Source organism: Carettochelys insculpta, chromosome 2 (assembly GCF_033958435.1).
Source record: "Carettochelys insculpta isolate YL-2023 chromosome 2, ASM3395843v1, whole genome shotgun sequence".
Lineage (NCBI taxonomy): Eukaryota > Metazoa > Chordata > Testudines > Carettochelyidae > Carettochelys > Carettochelys insculpta.
This window is the reverse complement of record NC_134138.1, coordinates 14,544,680-14,561,101: the sequence shown is the minus strand read 5'-3', so window position 1 is coordinate 14,561,101 and position 16,422 is coordinate 14,544,680. Positions and strand designations below refer to the sequence as shown.

At 45.7% G+C, this 16,422-nt stretch overlaps 1 protein-coding gene across 1 annotated transcript in view; it reads right to left on the bottom strand.

The window, feature by feature from the left end:
* COL22A1 (collagen type XXII alpha 1 chain) overlaps positions 1-16,422 on the bottom strand; it is a 263,941-nt gene that overhangs the window by 64,852 nt on the left and 182,667 nt on the right. The window contains exons 23-29 of the mRNA XM_074984490.1: positions 9,636-9,689; positions 8,043-8,096; positions 6,350-6,403; positions 3,696-3,749; positions 3,201-3,245; positions 1,901-1,963; positions 900-953 (exon numbers count right to left, since the gene is read on the bottom strand). Coding sequence (XP_074840591.1) covers positions 900-953; positions 1,901-1,963; positions 3,201-3,245; positions 3,696-3,749; positions 6,350-6,403; positions 8,043-8,096; positions 9,636-9,689 — 378 coding nt within the window. The remainder of the gene's footprint in view (positions 1-899; positions 954-1,900; positions 1,964-3,200; positions 3,246-3,695; positions 3,750-6,349; positions 6,404-8,042; positions 8,097-9,635; positions 9,690-16,422) is intronic.

The following is a 16,422-nucleotide window of genomic DNA, read 5'->3' as shown; positions in this document are numbered from 1 at the left end:
AATTATCTGGGCTATGGAACGGCTTCTGTACATGGAGTGGAGAGGTTAATAACAATGGAATGCTTCAGCTTAGACAAGAGAAAATTAAAGGCTGGTAGGATTGGGGTCTATAAAATCATGACTTGTGTATGGAAAGTAGATAAGAAAATTCTATTCACTCCTTCCCATAACACAAGAACTAGGGATTTGCCATCAGTGTTTCCTCTAATTTTTTTCCATCCCTGGGCAGAATAAATGCTGTTATTTTCACCAAGGCGTGTACGGATGTACACCACCAACAGAAACACATACTGTCCACTATGGGTGACTTCGGGTGCTCAGTTAATAAGCTGGGTGGCACCTGCATTGCTCCTGCATGGCTGCCTGAGTGCTCAGCTTAAAGGGAACATTGATTGCTACATGAAATTAATAGGCCGCAGATTTAAAAAAAAAATCAGAGGAAGCACTTCTTCACTCAAGACACAGTCAACCTGTGAAACTCTTTGCCAGATAATGTTGTGAAGGCCAAGGTTCAAAAAAGAACTAGATAAACCCATTAATGACTATTAGCCAGGATGAGCAGGAATGGTGTCCCTAGCATCTGTTTGCCAAAAGCTGGGAATGGGTGGCAAAGGATAAACCATTTGATGATTATCTGTTCTGTTTATTCCCTCTCAGGCACTTAGCATTGGCCACTGTTGGAAGATGGAATAATGGGCTAGATGGATTCTTGGTCTGACCTGTCACAGGTGCTCTTATGTTTTCTTATTAGAAGTGTGTCCAAGCAACTAGCTCTTTCCATTGTTCCACTGACTCTGTAGTTCACCTGTTTCTGCTGTGCATGGTATACCCTCTACCCTCTGTTCTTCTTCTTCTTCTTTTTTTGGGAGGTAAGGTGCCTGCTACTTTCTGTGACTCACCTTTTCACCTCTTTCACCTTTCAGTCCAGTGAGTCCAGCTCTTCCTTTTTCTCCCTATGAAAAGACAAAACACTCCGATTTTACCTGACTCACCCTTAGCTACCACAGTGATATAATACTGTTGTTTGATCTCACCTGTCTGCCCAGCTGCAGCACTAGCAGTTAAATCAAAGAGTAACATCTTGGGATTAATTCACAAAAAGGAAGAAACACGATTTTCCAAAGCTGACAGTTTACACCTTATTTTATGGAAAAGAGACCAATAACCCTAATCCAACTTGCAAATAAAAGTGAAGTTGCTTGAAACACTTGCAGAAAACATCATTTATCACTATGTTTCTCTAGGGAACACAAGAGGCAGTAGGGTGACGAACACCACAAGGTGACGCTACCTGGTGTGCTAGTCCACCGTGAAGGTGTACTAGAATATTGCACACTAACTAGCCCACATGGAAGCTGCTGACATACACTAAACATTTCCTAGTCAGCACTAATGTAGTCTGGTGTCGTTACCTGTGTAAGTTACACACTACACATATACCCAAAAACCATGACAATGTTTTTTTATATAATTGGAGACAGGCTCAAGCTCTGTATGCACATACATAACCACCAGGAAAGACCATGGGCTGGATTTTTAAAGCACCAAAGTAATTTAGAAGCACAAAATCCCATTGATTTTTCAGCGGGACTAATGTCCCTAAACCACTTAGGTTCTTTTGAAAATAATACCACCTTTCCTCTTCACAGGGCACTTCTCCAACTCCCTCACAAGAATTATGAAATCAGCCATGACATTTTGTCCCAGTACAGTTCCTGCACATAGATTGACCTGTTGTGCCCCTCACTGGTGATAAGGAGAGCTCATTGGCCAATACTTGAATTCATGTGTAGTGGGGAGGGTGCTTTCTGGGAATGTGGATGTCTAGCAAGGACAACACCAGGTGGGAAGAACTTCCAATGGCTCCAGTCAAACTAAGCACCACCTCACAGTCACTCACCGGATCTCCCTTCTCTCCCTTCTTCCCAGGTAAACCCTGAGGACCAGGAAGTCCTGCTTCACCCTGGAAGAGAGAAAGAGCAGTCTGTGAAACCTGGGGAACATGTGCAGGCTGCCCAGGAAACCGAGTTTTGTTGGGATTCTGGGAATAATAATTCATAAGGAAGGAAATGGTGCCAGAAGCATGCTGGATCCCCTCATCCTGGGAAGCAGGATTTGACCTAGGACAGCCATTGCATGGGAATGTCTGAGTCAGACCTTTCCTTCCCCAGGGCTTGTCTGCTCCAATGCCCTTCCATCCATCCCTTCCTCCCACCCAGAGTCAGAAGAGGTAAAGATGTAAGAGACCCTAGAGGCCGGCCATCTGGTCCCTCTTACCCACAGTCATTTCCCAGCCAGGTCTCAGTCCAGATTTCTACAACCTGCACTACGACCATGCCCTCCAGTGGGAGACTGCTCCACAGTCTCATCAAGCACAGCCTCACTTCCATTAGAGTAATAGAGAAAAAGCCCATTCGCTTCCATGAGAGTTGGGCCAGGACTACAAAAGTCATCCTACCACAGAGCTTCTCCAGAGATTCCTCTAAGTGGCCACTCCTAATGCCATGTATCACACCAAATAACTGGCCCTCCTTAGTGGTTTCAGACATCAGATGTCTGCAGCCAGTTATCACATCCCCTTCTGGTAGAACCTAAGTTCACCTCTAGATATAAATATTGAAACCTTTTAGTCTTTCCTTTAGTGGGTGACGCTTTGTACTGGAGGATACAAGTCATCCTCGGGGAGTAGGAAGGGGGCTGTTAGGTCCCTGCATGTGACAATTTTGCTGCCTTTACATTACACAATAGACCTGTCACATGCAGCTCTTTCCCTAGGCAGGTTAAGTCACAGCTGTGGCTTTTGGAGAGATGGTGACAATACCCTCCCTGCATTGTACAGCAATAAGGAGGCCCCTGCCTCCCAGCAGTCCCACCAGCATCCTGTGTTCTGAAGAACAGGTGCCTCAGCCTCAGCCTCAGCCTCAGGCTCTCTTCTTTCCTCCTCTTTGTGACCCACCATGCATGAGACCAGGTTGCCACTGGGTGCAAAGGCTGTTTAGCTTTCTCCCCCTTTAATCAGAGTTTTCCCCAGGGTCTAGCTGCCAACGATTTGATCATTCCAAGCACTTTTACTTCAGTCTTCAGTCTGAGTCAATGTCACTTGATCCTGTTATTGGCAGAAGGATTTATTCCCATCTCTGGTTCCTTTGTACGACTCTGGTAGGTGGCCTGGTGTTGCTCAGATAATTCTGCCTGCTCACCTTCTCTCCAGCTACACCAGGTGGGCCATGATTTCCTGTCTCGCCCTGGGAAGATAAAAGAACAGCTTTTGTATTACAGGGAATTAAAGCCCCTTTGCACTGCCTTATCATCACCATGTTACTTCTAGCACTATACAGCAAAACAGGTGTGTCACAGGAGTTCCTCCCTCTGTCTCCAACTCAGATCTAGAAATGGGTCCCTGACGTGGCTTGGGTCCAAAGGCACACGAAGCAGCTGTGATGCAATATGTCAAAACAAGCCTCCCAAAACATCATCTGCAAGTGTCAGATCATGAGCTCTACTTTAAGTCCACCTCTATTTGCAATGGCACAAAATCATCAATTGAGCAGAAAGAGAGGAATGTGCTTCTTCTTTTCCCTTATATGAGTGTTACAAGCCTATCAACCTCCGCAGGCCAACAAACGAAATCAGATTCTGCCTCTGGCTGAGTCGATCCATGCTTACAGAGAGCTCTGTGTCTTGGAATTCCTTACCTTGAGACCAGCTTTCCCGGGAAAACCTTTCTCTCCCCTTTCTCCTTGTTCTCCCTGCATGGAACACAAATGGAGGTTAAAACAACTCACGAGGGGTGCAATAAATGCACAGACAAGAGCTTTGAGTGATTCCGCTCTCCAGGAACTGTGTGTGAGCACCTGCATAGAATCACAGAATACTAGAACTGGGAGTGGCATTGAGAGATCATCAAGTCCAGCCCCTGCACTCACAGCAGGATCAGGCACCATCCAGAGAATGTCTGACAGATGTGTGGCTACCCTTATCTTAAATATCATCAATGATGGAGTTTCTGCAGACTCCCTAGGCAACTGATTATAAGGCTTAACCACCCTGATAGTTAGGAAGTTTTTGCTTTGTTTGTTTCTGGAGATGTCTCCTCTGCTCTTGAAAAATGTGTATACAAAACCCCAAAGCTGGAATAACATGGAGCCAAGTATCTTCTGTGAACAGCCCCGATCTATTGCGTAAGGATAGTTCATCATCAACAAATCATTCCTTACTTCCTGTCTGAATTTGTCTAACTTCAGTTTCCAACTAAGGGATTGTGTCATGACTTCTCTGGTAGATCAGAAAGTAAATGATTAAATATCTATTCCCTAAGGAAATACATAGACTGTGACTAAGTTGTCCCTTAACCTTCTCTTTGTTAAGATACACAGATGGAAATGTCTATGTCTCTATCTCTCTAAGGCAGGTTTTTCTAATCCTTTGTTGCAGGGCAGAAGCTTCAGGCAGAAGAAGTGTAGCACCTGCCACCAGCAGTTCAAGTCTGGTCTTGGCTCCTGCTTTCATAATGCTGCCATCTAATCCCTGTGATGAAGCACAGCTGCTTAAAGCCTTAACAGAGCCCTTTTCCTTAATGCTCCAGTAAGTACTGATGGTGACTTCTCCCACTACACACCTCTCCTCCACCTGGGTAGCCAAATAGGGAAGGATGCTGTTTTTGAAATCTATCATTTGAAGCAGAATGGCATTTAACCCCGATGAGAGGGTACAACAGCTGGGGCAGGGTCTGGAACTGCCTGCCTCTCATGTGTTCTAGTAGGAGATTTAAAGGAATGGTATATTCTCTTTCCAGTGGCTGGAACAGGCAAAGCGAAAACCTGTGGGTACCGTAGCTTGAATTTATTGGATATTACTCTTGGGCGTTGAGTGTTTGAATTATAAATTGTGCTCTGAACAGAGTTCCTGAACCACACTCATGACACCGGTATAGAGATACAGTCTCCTCTGGCATCTGACAGAATTGTAACTATACTAAGCAGTGTTCTTCATCAGCTTCTTTGCCAGCAAGCAGAGTGGAAGGAAATGGATGAGTCACTGTCTCCTGCTGATTGAGGGGCTGTCGCACTCTGTGACTCAAAGCAGCACCCTGGAACCCCCCTATTCATCACCATCATATAATTATGATATGTATTGTGCAAAGTATGCCTTGTGAGGTACCATGTTTAAAAGGCTTGATCTGTCAAACATCCCTAACCTGTTGAATTATATCTGCCACCATTGTCTGGGAAGTTATGACATTTTGCTAGATGAGTGTTACTGAAAGATGTTGTCAGGTTGGGAACACCCACAACCAGCCTTTCAGGGGCACCAGTAGAGAAGCCAGATGTGCAGATGGCATGTTAAAGAAGTCCACACACACAAGGACTATGCTGGCAGCTGCAGGCACTGATGACTTCTCAGAGATAGCACGTGGACAATTGAGAAAACTTGACTCACATCATTGTCAAGGATCTTTCCTGGAAGGTGGAAAAAAACTATAAAAGAGGGGAAATGACATCATGATTTGGCCTCTTTCCCCACAAAACACCCGCAACAGTTGGAAATGTGTCTGGAGAACAAAGACTGGACTCGGGAGGTGGTCCCAGGCTGCAAAGGAGAACCCCTGCTTTCATATGAAGGAACTATATCTCCTGGGCAAGGCATCATTTGATTCAAATCCTGTCTTGTTTGTAGAACTCAGGTTGAATTTTTTGCTTTCATTTCTTAGGTAACAAACTTCGATATGGACTCTCACTACTTATTTGTCTTTCTGTACTTAACAAATCTGTGTTATATTTTACCTCAGACAGTGTGTGCTGTTTGAAATGCTTGGGAAATCTGCCCAGAGCACAAAAGCTTCTGCATACCCTGTCCCCACTGATGGAGAGGTGGAATGGGTAATAAACTTACATTGTCAGACTTCTGACCAGGGCAAGGTTGTACAGTCTTGAGGTCCTAGACTGGGGAGCTGTGAGAATGGCTGGAGTCTCTCTACTCTGAGATCATGAGCAGCTGGCAGAAGCCTGTAACTCAGAATATCCCTGTCTGTGGATGGCAGGGTAGTGCAGGACCTGGACCCGGGTATAGCTTATTACAAGCGTCACAGTATAAGATGGGGCTCAGGCTGGCATGCCAAAAAACCAAGTGCTACCCAATTTCCAAGTAGCATGCTGAGGAACCTGCCACAGGATCTGGTTACTCCCTCTGCCAATTTCAATACAACTTCAGCTAATTTGCCCTGAACATGCACCTAATGGCCCACTGCAGTGGAGTGGCTAAGCAGCTAGCATGCCAAGTTGGGCATGCTGTCCATAAATTAAGATCAGTAGGTGAGTAGCCTTAAGTTAACATATCCTGTGCCACTTGCCTTTTGGCCCGGAAGTCCAGGAAGACCATTTAATCCATCCTTGCCTGGCAAACCCTAAACAAGAGAAAATTATCAGCTGTTGGAGATCACTTACGTACAGACTGTTTCAAACCAGACTCATTTACCATCTAGCTGCTATGAGATACAGGCACATATGACCTCATGTGCTCTCTTTGATGCTGGTTTTAAGGGTATTGGAATTAGCTCCATTGCTTCTTTGTTGCATTTTTTACATTTATGGTCTATTTTCCATTCTGATGATCACCAGGAAACATCCTGTAATACAGATGTTCCCCCGGCCAATGATGCAGCTCTGTTCCAATAAACCGGTTTTGGTAAATGACCACTGGATGTCACTATTGCTACAGAGAAAGAACAGCAAACGCTTTAAAGACTATAAATAGATTCTTAAATATATTTAGAGATGGCATCTTTACTCACGGGTTCCTATTCTCTTCTGCATCCAAGGATAAAATAGTCTGTCTCCTTCTTTAAGTGTCTCGCCATAAAATCTATCACATCTATGTGAAAGCATGAGCTACCAGGATCATTATGAAGAAGATTTGTCTAATGTTATGGAAAGGTAGGAAAGAATTTTACCTTAACACAGCCACTAAAGAACCTTACATTTTGTGGGAGTGCCTATTAAAATCAATGAGATCCTAATTGAGCAGCCTTGGCATTAAATACTTTATGGAATTTGCTTTGGTGTCCTAAGATGGAGATTTTGTTTCAATTTATGTGCCTCAGATGGGAAGCCTGTAGTTTTAAGGAACTGCATGTTACAATAATTTGAAGGCAGTAATAAATAATAGTACAGGTTGAACCTCTCTTGACTGGCACCCTTCAGACCTGACGTGTGCTAGACCAGAGAATTTGCCGGACAATGTAAAGCCAATATTTTCTAGCACATTACCAACACTTCCACTGCTTATTGGACTCTTAGAAGGCATTTTGGGGTAAATTACAGCTAATCAACAGCACAGAACACTGAAAACCAGGACTGGTGGCTGGAAACAAACTTTGTGGGACCACAGAAAACTTGGCCACACCCATGATAAATGGTTGTCCAGCTCATGAAAATCGTGCCAGTTTACAGATGTTGCTGGATGAGAGAGCTGTGGATTAGAGCAGTTCAACCTGTATTGCTTGAATGTATTTTTTTACTGAAATCCCAAAATACATGTAAGACAGATTTTTTCTTTGGCAGCAGAGAGATTTGAATCCTGAGGGACTTCTCTTGCTGAAAACAGAAATCTCCAGTGCATGAAAAGGAAGTGTTCAAGTGGGCACTGTAAAAGATTCATTAACCTTTTCTATGGACAAGCTACTAAAAGAAGGATATAAGTTAGACATGCACACCCAGAGCTGGTCCAAAGGGTGGGCGAGCTGGGCCATCACCTGGGGCCACCAATTTCTAGGGGCCACCAAAATGGACCAGCCCCTGAGAGGCCAGAGCCAGCGGGCACTTGCCGCATGGGGACGGGGGAGGGACGGGGCCACAGCTGAGCGGCCTGGCAGCCACGGGTGCAACAGGACCTGATGGGAGGCCGCATCTGCTGCCCCCACCAACACCCTGCTGGGCCACCCCTGCCACCCAGTGGCCCCCAATTGCGCTGGGCTGCCAATTAGTTAGGACTGGCCTGTGCACACCCAGAGAAGATTGAATTGAAAGCAGCAGTTCAGAACTTACATCTGGTCCTTGAGGTCCAGTTTTACCAGAAACACCCATTTCTCCAGGCAGTCCCTATAAATGAAACCACAGCAGGCAACTGTCAGAATTCTGGCCTTTGCCATGCAAGAACAGGCACATGCTTTCTGCTGTTGTACCTTACCAACTCCCACTCAGAGAGATCAGTACAGTTTGCCCACTTACAAAGGCCTGCTGTGACCTTCGGAACTAGGAATAGTTGTAACAGTTGGTGCAGATACTCCTGAAGGAATTCTGTGCCTGAACATGAAAATTCTGTGCACAATATTTTAAAATTCTGCATATTCATCAAAATCACACAATCTAATTGCACCATTTTATATTATTTACTGGCGAGTGTTTTGAAATAAATTACCAAAATAATTGAAAATAATCTGATTATATTGTTAGAGATATTTTGACAAATATCATTCTACAGAATTTTAAAATGTGTAATTTTTTACACAAAAGTTGCAATTTTTGGAGCAGAATTTCCTGAAGAGTATCAGGGTTCTGTATGGCACTATCTGGGTGTAGGCAGCTCACTGGGAGGTCCAGGTGTGTGGGCAGTCTACATACACAGAGGCTTCTTAGGGGTATTGGGTGCAGGGAGAAGGAGGCTTCGAGAGGAGCTCAGGTGAACGTGGTCAGGGTCCTGGATGTGGGTGGCTCAGTGGGAGGAGTGCTGGGGGAGTTGGGCTTCCTAGGGTGGGGACCAGGGGGTTCCTGGTTGTGGCTCAGGGGGGTAGGAGTCCAGGTGTGGAGGGGTGACTCACAATGCAAGGAATGCAGCTTAGTTTAAGGGAGATGAAAGGCCTCAGTGGGGGACTTGTGGGTCCAGGAGACTCCCACTGGAAGGGACCTAGTGGGGGTGCTCAGTGGGCAGGAGGAGGTAAGGTTTAGGAAGTGTGGGGCAGGGAGGTCGAGATGCAAAGGGCGTGGGTGGACAAGGAGAGCATCTCCACGTACAGGGAATCCTCCTCTCTGAGGGGGGAGAGAAATGCAGCTAGGCAGAGGGGAAGGGGTCACTGCACAGGGAGATGCTCCCCTGTTTCCCAAACATCCATGCATCTGCACACACCTCCTGCACCCAACCCCCATTGCCAAGCCTCACCCCTTGCAGCCAGACCCACTCCCCCATCAAGACCTCTCCCTGGTAGAAAGCTTTCTAAAGCCAAGGGCAGTTTGGGGGAGTTGATCTGACCACACCCTGACTGCTCAGTGAAGAGAAAAAGTGGGTGAGCTCTGTCTCCATTGCCTGCCTTCCCCCACCATCCATCCAGCCTCCTCCTTCCACCCTGGGGGACTTACAGTTCCTCTGGGTTCCCGAACACACTGCTGGGGTGGGGTGAGTGAGCACTGATGCTCCTGCTCTTTGCTTCCCCACAGAACCTTCTGCAGGGAATGTGCTTCTGTGCCGGTGCAACAGCACCGACTTCCCCCAGGAGTAAGTGAAGAGGAGCCAGGACATGAAACCCGGTCCCATAACAGTTAATGGCAAAGCTCCCATTAAAGTTTATGGGAACAAGACTGAGCCTTAATTACTTTAAAATGTCTCTTCTGTCCCTTTAGAAACAAATAACAAAGTTTCCTTACTGGAGCTCCTGGAGGTCCAGGAGGGCCAGCAACACCAGGAGGTCCAGCCGGGCCCTGCAGAGGAAGAAAAAAACACAATGACATCCCATCTGGAGTGTGAAGGGAGCAATCTTCTGCATGTCAGCAGCTGTGCAGGGAAACATTCTAGCCACAGGAGCTGGGAAGGTAGTGATTTGCCTCCAAGACCAGCTTTGGGAAGTAAATGATGAAGGAGACAGTGGGTTGTTTTTTCCAAAGGTGACTAAAGGTGACTGCCCACATGCCTTCAAATGACTGGAGCTGATGCAGTAGATGCGATATTTTAAAAAGAAAAGCTTTGCCCCAGGGACCTGGAAATGTGTGATACAAAAACATTGAGGCAGAAAGTGGCCTCAATGTGTTATGCAAGTTGGAGATGGAACTAGCCTTTCCGTTCAGCTGTACCAACACAACCTTGCCTGCAGTAGCTCAGCAAGTGCTTTGTCCAGTCTGGGTGCAACTGACTCAAACAATAGGAATTACACTACTTCCCTTGGGAAAACATTTCTTACTCTACAGCCCTCACTGACTGTAGCAATGAGGTTTGCTCATGGACTTTAAGGCCTGAAGGCAACATCAGTATCACATAGTCTGGCCACATACACATTGCTCACCACTGATCCTCACCCACCCACTCCTGTAACAAGCCCATAACCTCTGGCTGTGTTACCGAAGTCCTCAAATCTTGTTGTAAAGACTTGCAGCTACAAAGAATCCATCCTTTACTCTAATCCAAGCCAGCAACTGACCTGTGCCCCACACTGCAGAGGAAAGCAAACAAACCAACAGACTCTGACAATCTGACCTAGTTGAAAACTCCTTTCTGACCCCAAATATGGTGGTCAGCTTGACCCTGAGTATGTGGGTGAGACCCACCAGCCAGACTCTGAGGAAAGAATTCTCTGTAGTAACTCAGAGCTTTCCTGATCTGGTGTCCCTCTCCAGACTTTGGAGACATTTGCTGATAACAAGCATGGATGGACCATATGCCTTTGTAAGTAATCTCCTCAGACTGTCTCCTTCCTCAATTTACTCTCACAGGGTATTCACTCAGCTAGCTAATATGCCGCACAATGTAGTCATATTCTATCACTTCCAGGTCATGTTTTCCTTTCACCACATGCATCTTTTATTCTTTTTCAGTTTTTCACACAGAACATAACACCAGCATTATGGAGTCTGAGTTTCCATGTATCCTCTTAGCTCACTTTCTGAGCTTTCCCTCTAAGCTTCCCCTTCCTGCCTGTTCCTTCTACTTATAGCTTCCCAGTTACATCTTTACCACCCAAGTGCTTTGAACCTGGCAACAGAAAGTATTTAATTGCTCATAGGTGAGCCTGCAGTTGTCTTCATGCTGCTGGAGCCTTGAAAACAAGTGAGGTTTGTTTTTTGCTTCCACTACTCCCCTTGCAAGGCTGACCCAGAATTTCACTCCTCTGATGGTTAGAAACCTTAATCTCATGTTAAGCCCAAACTTGTTGGTTGCCCAATTATATCCATTTGATCTTCTTCCAACACCGGCTTTTAACTTTAATATACTGGTGTTGGTACAAATTTTAGCCAAATTATCAAACTTAGATGGCTAAAACTAGACACCAACATCCATAATTAGGCACCAGAAGTGGCCTGATTTTCAGAGGTGTTGAGACCCCTGCTCAGGTGGGAAAAGGATGTGGGGCCTACTTGGGGGTTGGGGGAATTGCTTAAGACCTGAAGATGGAGAAGGCATTTCATGAGCAGATCATGCAGTGGGTCAAAGGTGTGTGTGTATATACACATGTACACCTTTGACCCACTGCATGGTCTGCTCATGGAATGCCCTCTCCATTTTCAGATCTTTAGCAATCCCCTCTCTCTATATATATATTTTATATGTTTATATCCCAAAATTATACCTAGCTCATAGAGCTGGAAGGGACCTTGAGAAACCATCGAGTCCAGTTCCCTGCACTCTGTCACCATCCCTGACAGATTTTCCCCCCAAATCTAACCAGCCTCAAACCCATTCAAGGATTGAGCTCACAACCCTGGGTTTACAAGGCAAACGCCACTGAGCTATTCCCCCACTTCAGGGTGCACTAAAGAACTGGGATGGAACTACTCATGTGCTTAAAGTTAAGCATGTGTTCAAGAGCTTTCACAGACTGGGGGCTAAACAAATAAAGTAGGGAGGAAATGAAAGGAAAGTGACTGGGCAGCAAAATGTAACCTGCCTGCCTCTGGTTAGTGCCCCAGTTCTGTTTATTTTGAGTTTTCCAGCTGCAGTTGGAAGAGCGCTCTGAGACTTTTATTTTGGAAGGATGAAATGGAACGGGAGACAGACGTAAAAACAAAAATGACAAGTCAGCGCTTTGGCCAACAAACCCTAGCAATCTCACTATTCAATATCACAGGTCACAGATTCCAGGACTGGAATATCACAGGTCACTGACCAATGTTATACTTCTTTTGTAAAGAATTGATGAGAGAGGGAGAGGGAAGAGATGGCAGCAAGAATGAAGGATGAGGTGGTAGCGTTTTAGATCAGGTAACAGGTACATGAAACTATATGAAAAGGAGTTGAAAAATTGTCAGCATTATACCAGTAGAGGGGGCAAAGTAATCAGGATTGGATCAGTTGAGAGTCTCTGACCACGCTGCAGTTCTGTGTCATACACAGTCCGTTTTTACAGCAACTCAGGCTCGAAGAGATCCGAGGCCATCACCATAACATCATTATTATTTAGCGCAAGCCTGAAGTGAAGGCAGACCTTGACAATTATAACAGAGACCAAGAGCTGAGTTCCTAGATTATACCAACTTCTCTTGGCATGATCCAAGGCTAAGCAGGAAGTCCAATTAAGGGGAGCTTAATTGCACAAAGCTCCTATAGGAGAGGTGGCCAGCATATGGTTCTTTAAGCCTTTAAATGCAGCTCCTTGGAGCTGCGTGCCAGGAGTGCTGTGCCTGCTTCATGCACATCCCCCACCACTTAGTAAGTGAAACACGCGGTAGTAGTGGCGCGACAGTGGTGGGAGCTCCTCCTTAGAGCCGCATGCTGGGCGAGCCTCTGCCTGCTCCGCACACACACCCCACTGCATTTATTTAGAGTGGAGGGTGGCCGGGGGGCTAGCTCTGTGGGTGCCAGAGGGCATTTATTTAGAGGTGGAGGACCAGGCTAGGAGTGCCTGGCTCTGGGGGAAAGGGAGGGAATCAGTACACATATATATTTATATATTTATATATCATATCGATATATGATCTGTTTGTCAGAGGCTGGACATGGATGACGGGGAGGGATCACTCAGTGATTACCTCTTCTGTTCACTCGCTCCAAGGCAGCAGGCATTGGCCCCATTGGCAGACACCATACTGGGCTAGATGGACCTTTGGTCTAACCTAGTGTGGCCACTCTTATGTTCTTATGTCATAGTCCTGGGGGAATTCTGCAATTTCTGCATTTGGAGCCCCAGTAAAATTGCAGATTTCCCCCCAGGACTGATAACAGGTACTACTGAGATAATCCGCAGGGCCTGTGGAAGATGGGAAGTGAAGGGACTGGTATTAAAGAAAGCAGGAAGCTCAGAGGCAGAGACAAGACGTTGAACCCATTCCTACCAAAACCAACAACACATGTAGACAGGAAGATTGGACACATTATAAGCAGACAGGTGAGTGGAAGGGTGGGGATGGTTGGAATGCTGAAGCCCTTCCCGACCTGCCACTTGTTTATGACACATTTCTTGGAAGATATGCATTTTCCAAGAGAACTTGAAGAAAGAAAGGGGGTGGCAGTGGCAAATAAGCTGAGGCAGAAAGTCTTACAAATGGCACTGTGTGGCTGAAGGTCCTGGGAATAGAGACAGGAATGCAAGGAGGTGCTAAAGGAGTGAGTCTTTGGGGAGCAGAGGGAGGATGTTGCATAAGAGGAAAAACACATTTATTTTCAACTGCATGTCCTCAGGTGCTTTGACACTCTGCTCATTGTGACCTAAATATAAATTATTTGTGATTTCTATGAAAAACAAACTCTACCAGGTATTGACACAGTGGTGAACTGAAGAAATGCTAGATTGAGTTAAATGCATGGTCTGTCTAGTACCACATCCTGTCTAAGACAATGGTCAGCACCGGAGGCTGCATAAAATGAAAGAAATCCCACAGAAAGTAGAGGTAAAATATCTGCTCCCTTGCAGATGAGGTTTTATATCAAATCCAACAGCCTTTTATTAACTATGACAAGCCTGGTTATTCTTGATATCCACATAAATATCTAATCTCTCTCTGAATCCTGTGAAGTTCTTGGCTGCAATGATGTCATGTAGCAATGAGTTCCCCAGTCTAAGCACACTCATTGGTACCAGCCATACTTAAAGTGCAATCTTTTCTATCTCTACCATCATGCCACACCCAAAAGCATGTTGTTTATGCACAAACACATGACTGATCCCTCTACATAGGTGTAAGCATGAGCTATCTACAAAACTAAATCCTTGTGGGACAATGGTGCAGCAGGAGGAGTCCGCGTGGGGGCAGCTTTAATTTATATTGCCAGAGGTCCTTGGGAAACACACTGAATGAGAACACCTGGGTACCCTGGTGTAGCCAGCTTTCTGGGCAATACTGCCAGCTCCAGAGCAAAGGAGTGGTATACCACTACATCGCTTGCTCCTGGCAGGTTTACAGGAGCTGTCCATCCAGGGGCCTCCAGGCATGGACAGGACCACTGATGGGGGGAGGGGACAGTTGACCCTAGATTCAGCCTTTCAAAGGGGCCTGGAGTGCCCATTGCTGTTCTTGCCAAAGGAGCAGCAGTGACAGCCAGAGCTCCAGGCTGCTTTGGTATTGCTGCTCCGCCTGCAGCTCTGAGTGAGTGTGAGGGGGAGGGGCCAGGCTGACTGCCCTAAGCCCCAGCCCTTCAGCATTTGGCTTCGACCCTTCCAGAGGTGGTGAGCCAGACCTCCTTCTCATCTTGCCCATGGGCCATGGGTGCCCTAATAGATGAGAGCCAATAGACGGAAAATACCGTGGGGTCACACACAGAACCAAGAGAAATCTGTCATGCCCTTGCCCTTCTTAAAGTCTTCCACTGTGATGCTTAAAGAAATTAATTTGACGTATACAAATTAGCTATTGTTGTTCCCCTTCCCCTGACTTCTGCCTGCCCTTAGAATCCAAGCACCCTGGAGCGGGGCCTGTTCTCGAATCTGTGAAAAAGGACCCAAGAGTGGGCATTGCTACGAAGAATTATAGTACATGATAAAACCATAAGCTCTATTTTAGTCCTAATATTTGACCCACGACAATAGGCTCACACCCTATGTCTTCTATACATCTTTTCCTCTTGTTGCTAATAATTAAGCTTAAAGTAGAATTTGGTTTTACTGATGACCACGTTTGTGATCATTCAGCTCTGCAGATCAAAACCTCCTTTCTCAGAGGCAGTTCCCAGAGGTGTCCCATTTAAACTCCAGTCTGGGAGTGGGGAAGATGCCTTTATATGGGTCTTGCACTTTGTGTTTGACTTCTCTTTCTCCAAGGTCCAAACAATTGCACACATTTCCAAGTGTCACTTAGCTGCAAAGCACTCTAGAGCTTGCAGGAGGTAGAACCAATTATAACCTGGCTGAAGTGCCGTGGCATTAAAAGACAAGACAGATAGTTCAATTTTCTGAATGCAACTGATGTGGGCAGTTCATTTCTCTTTTAATATGGATGCAACCACCACCCACATAAACTTGAGGTGCAAATAGGCTTTTTGTCTTTTATGATCTGCTTGCCTCCCTTGTTTGAGTCATTTGCTGGCATCACAATCCCATCCCATGTATGTGACAACTTATTGGTATGCACCAAACTTCAAAGGTCCCTGACTCCCAAAACCTTTCGGGAGTCAGGGAACTTTGAAGTGCCTGTGGCCAAACTGCCTGTCAGCGCTTTGAAGTTAGCAACTTTGAAGTTCCTACAGTGGCCATTATGCTAATGAGGTGCTGCATATGCATCGCAGCACCTCATTAGCCTCCTCCAATCGGGCTGATTCCCACGCCCCCTTTGAAGGAGGGGTCTAATGTAGACAAGCCCTCTCTCAGTCTTCCCCATATAGTCTCCTGTTGGTGATATTTGTCCTTGTAGGCACCCTCTTTATACCAGAAATATACGTATAAAGCTCAGTCTTGAAAAAAAGAAATGTGGATTTGCTTTCACTAGTTCAGCAGGACATCTGTTCTGGAATGTCACACCTGTGATGTTTAGAAACCATCTAATTCTATCTTAAATATATTAATGGTAAGTTTATATCCTTTTAATCTTGTGCCAGCATTACTCTTCAGCTTAAATATCTCCTCTCCTTCCCTGGTGTTTAGTTCTGTGATGTACTTACAAAGAGCAATCAAACCGTCCCTCAGCCTTTGTTCAGATAAACAAACCCAGCCAGCTCTATAAGTCACCTCTCATAAGGTAGGCACTCCATTCTTTTGATCCATGTAACTCTAAATCCACATAACAATGGTTGCAATGCATGCTTTCTAAGCAGCCCATTGTTTTATGAGGGAGACAAGCATTTGACTGCTGGTATAATGCAAACAAAATACATTACAGTCATGCTAGCAGGTCCTTTTCAGCTGTCTTCCATGTTGGTCTTTGTTCATCTGCAGAGCCATTCACAGCCACTTAACCTCTGAAATTTCATCTCTTGTTATATCTGTGCTAGTTCCATCAGGCAGCTGCCTCTCAGGACTTCAGGTGCAACGTTACAGAGGCACAGCTGCAGCACTTACTGAAAATGCTATCTACC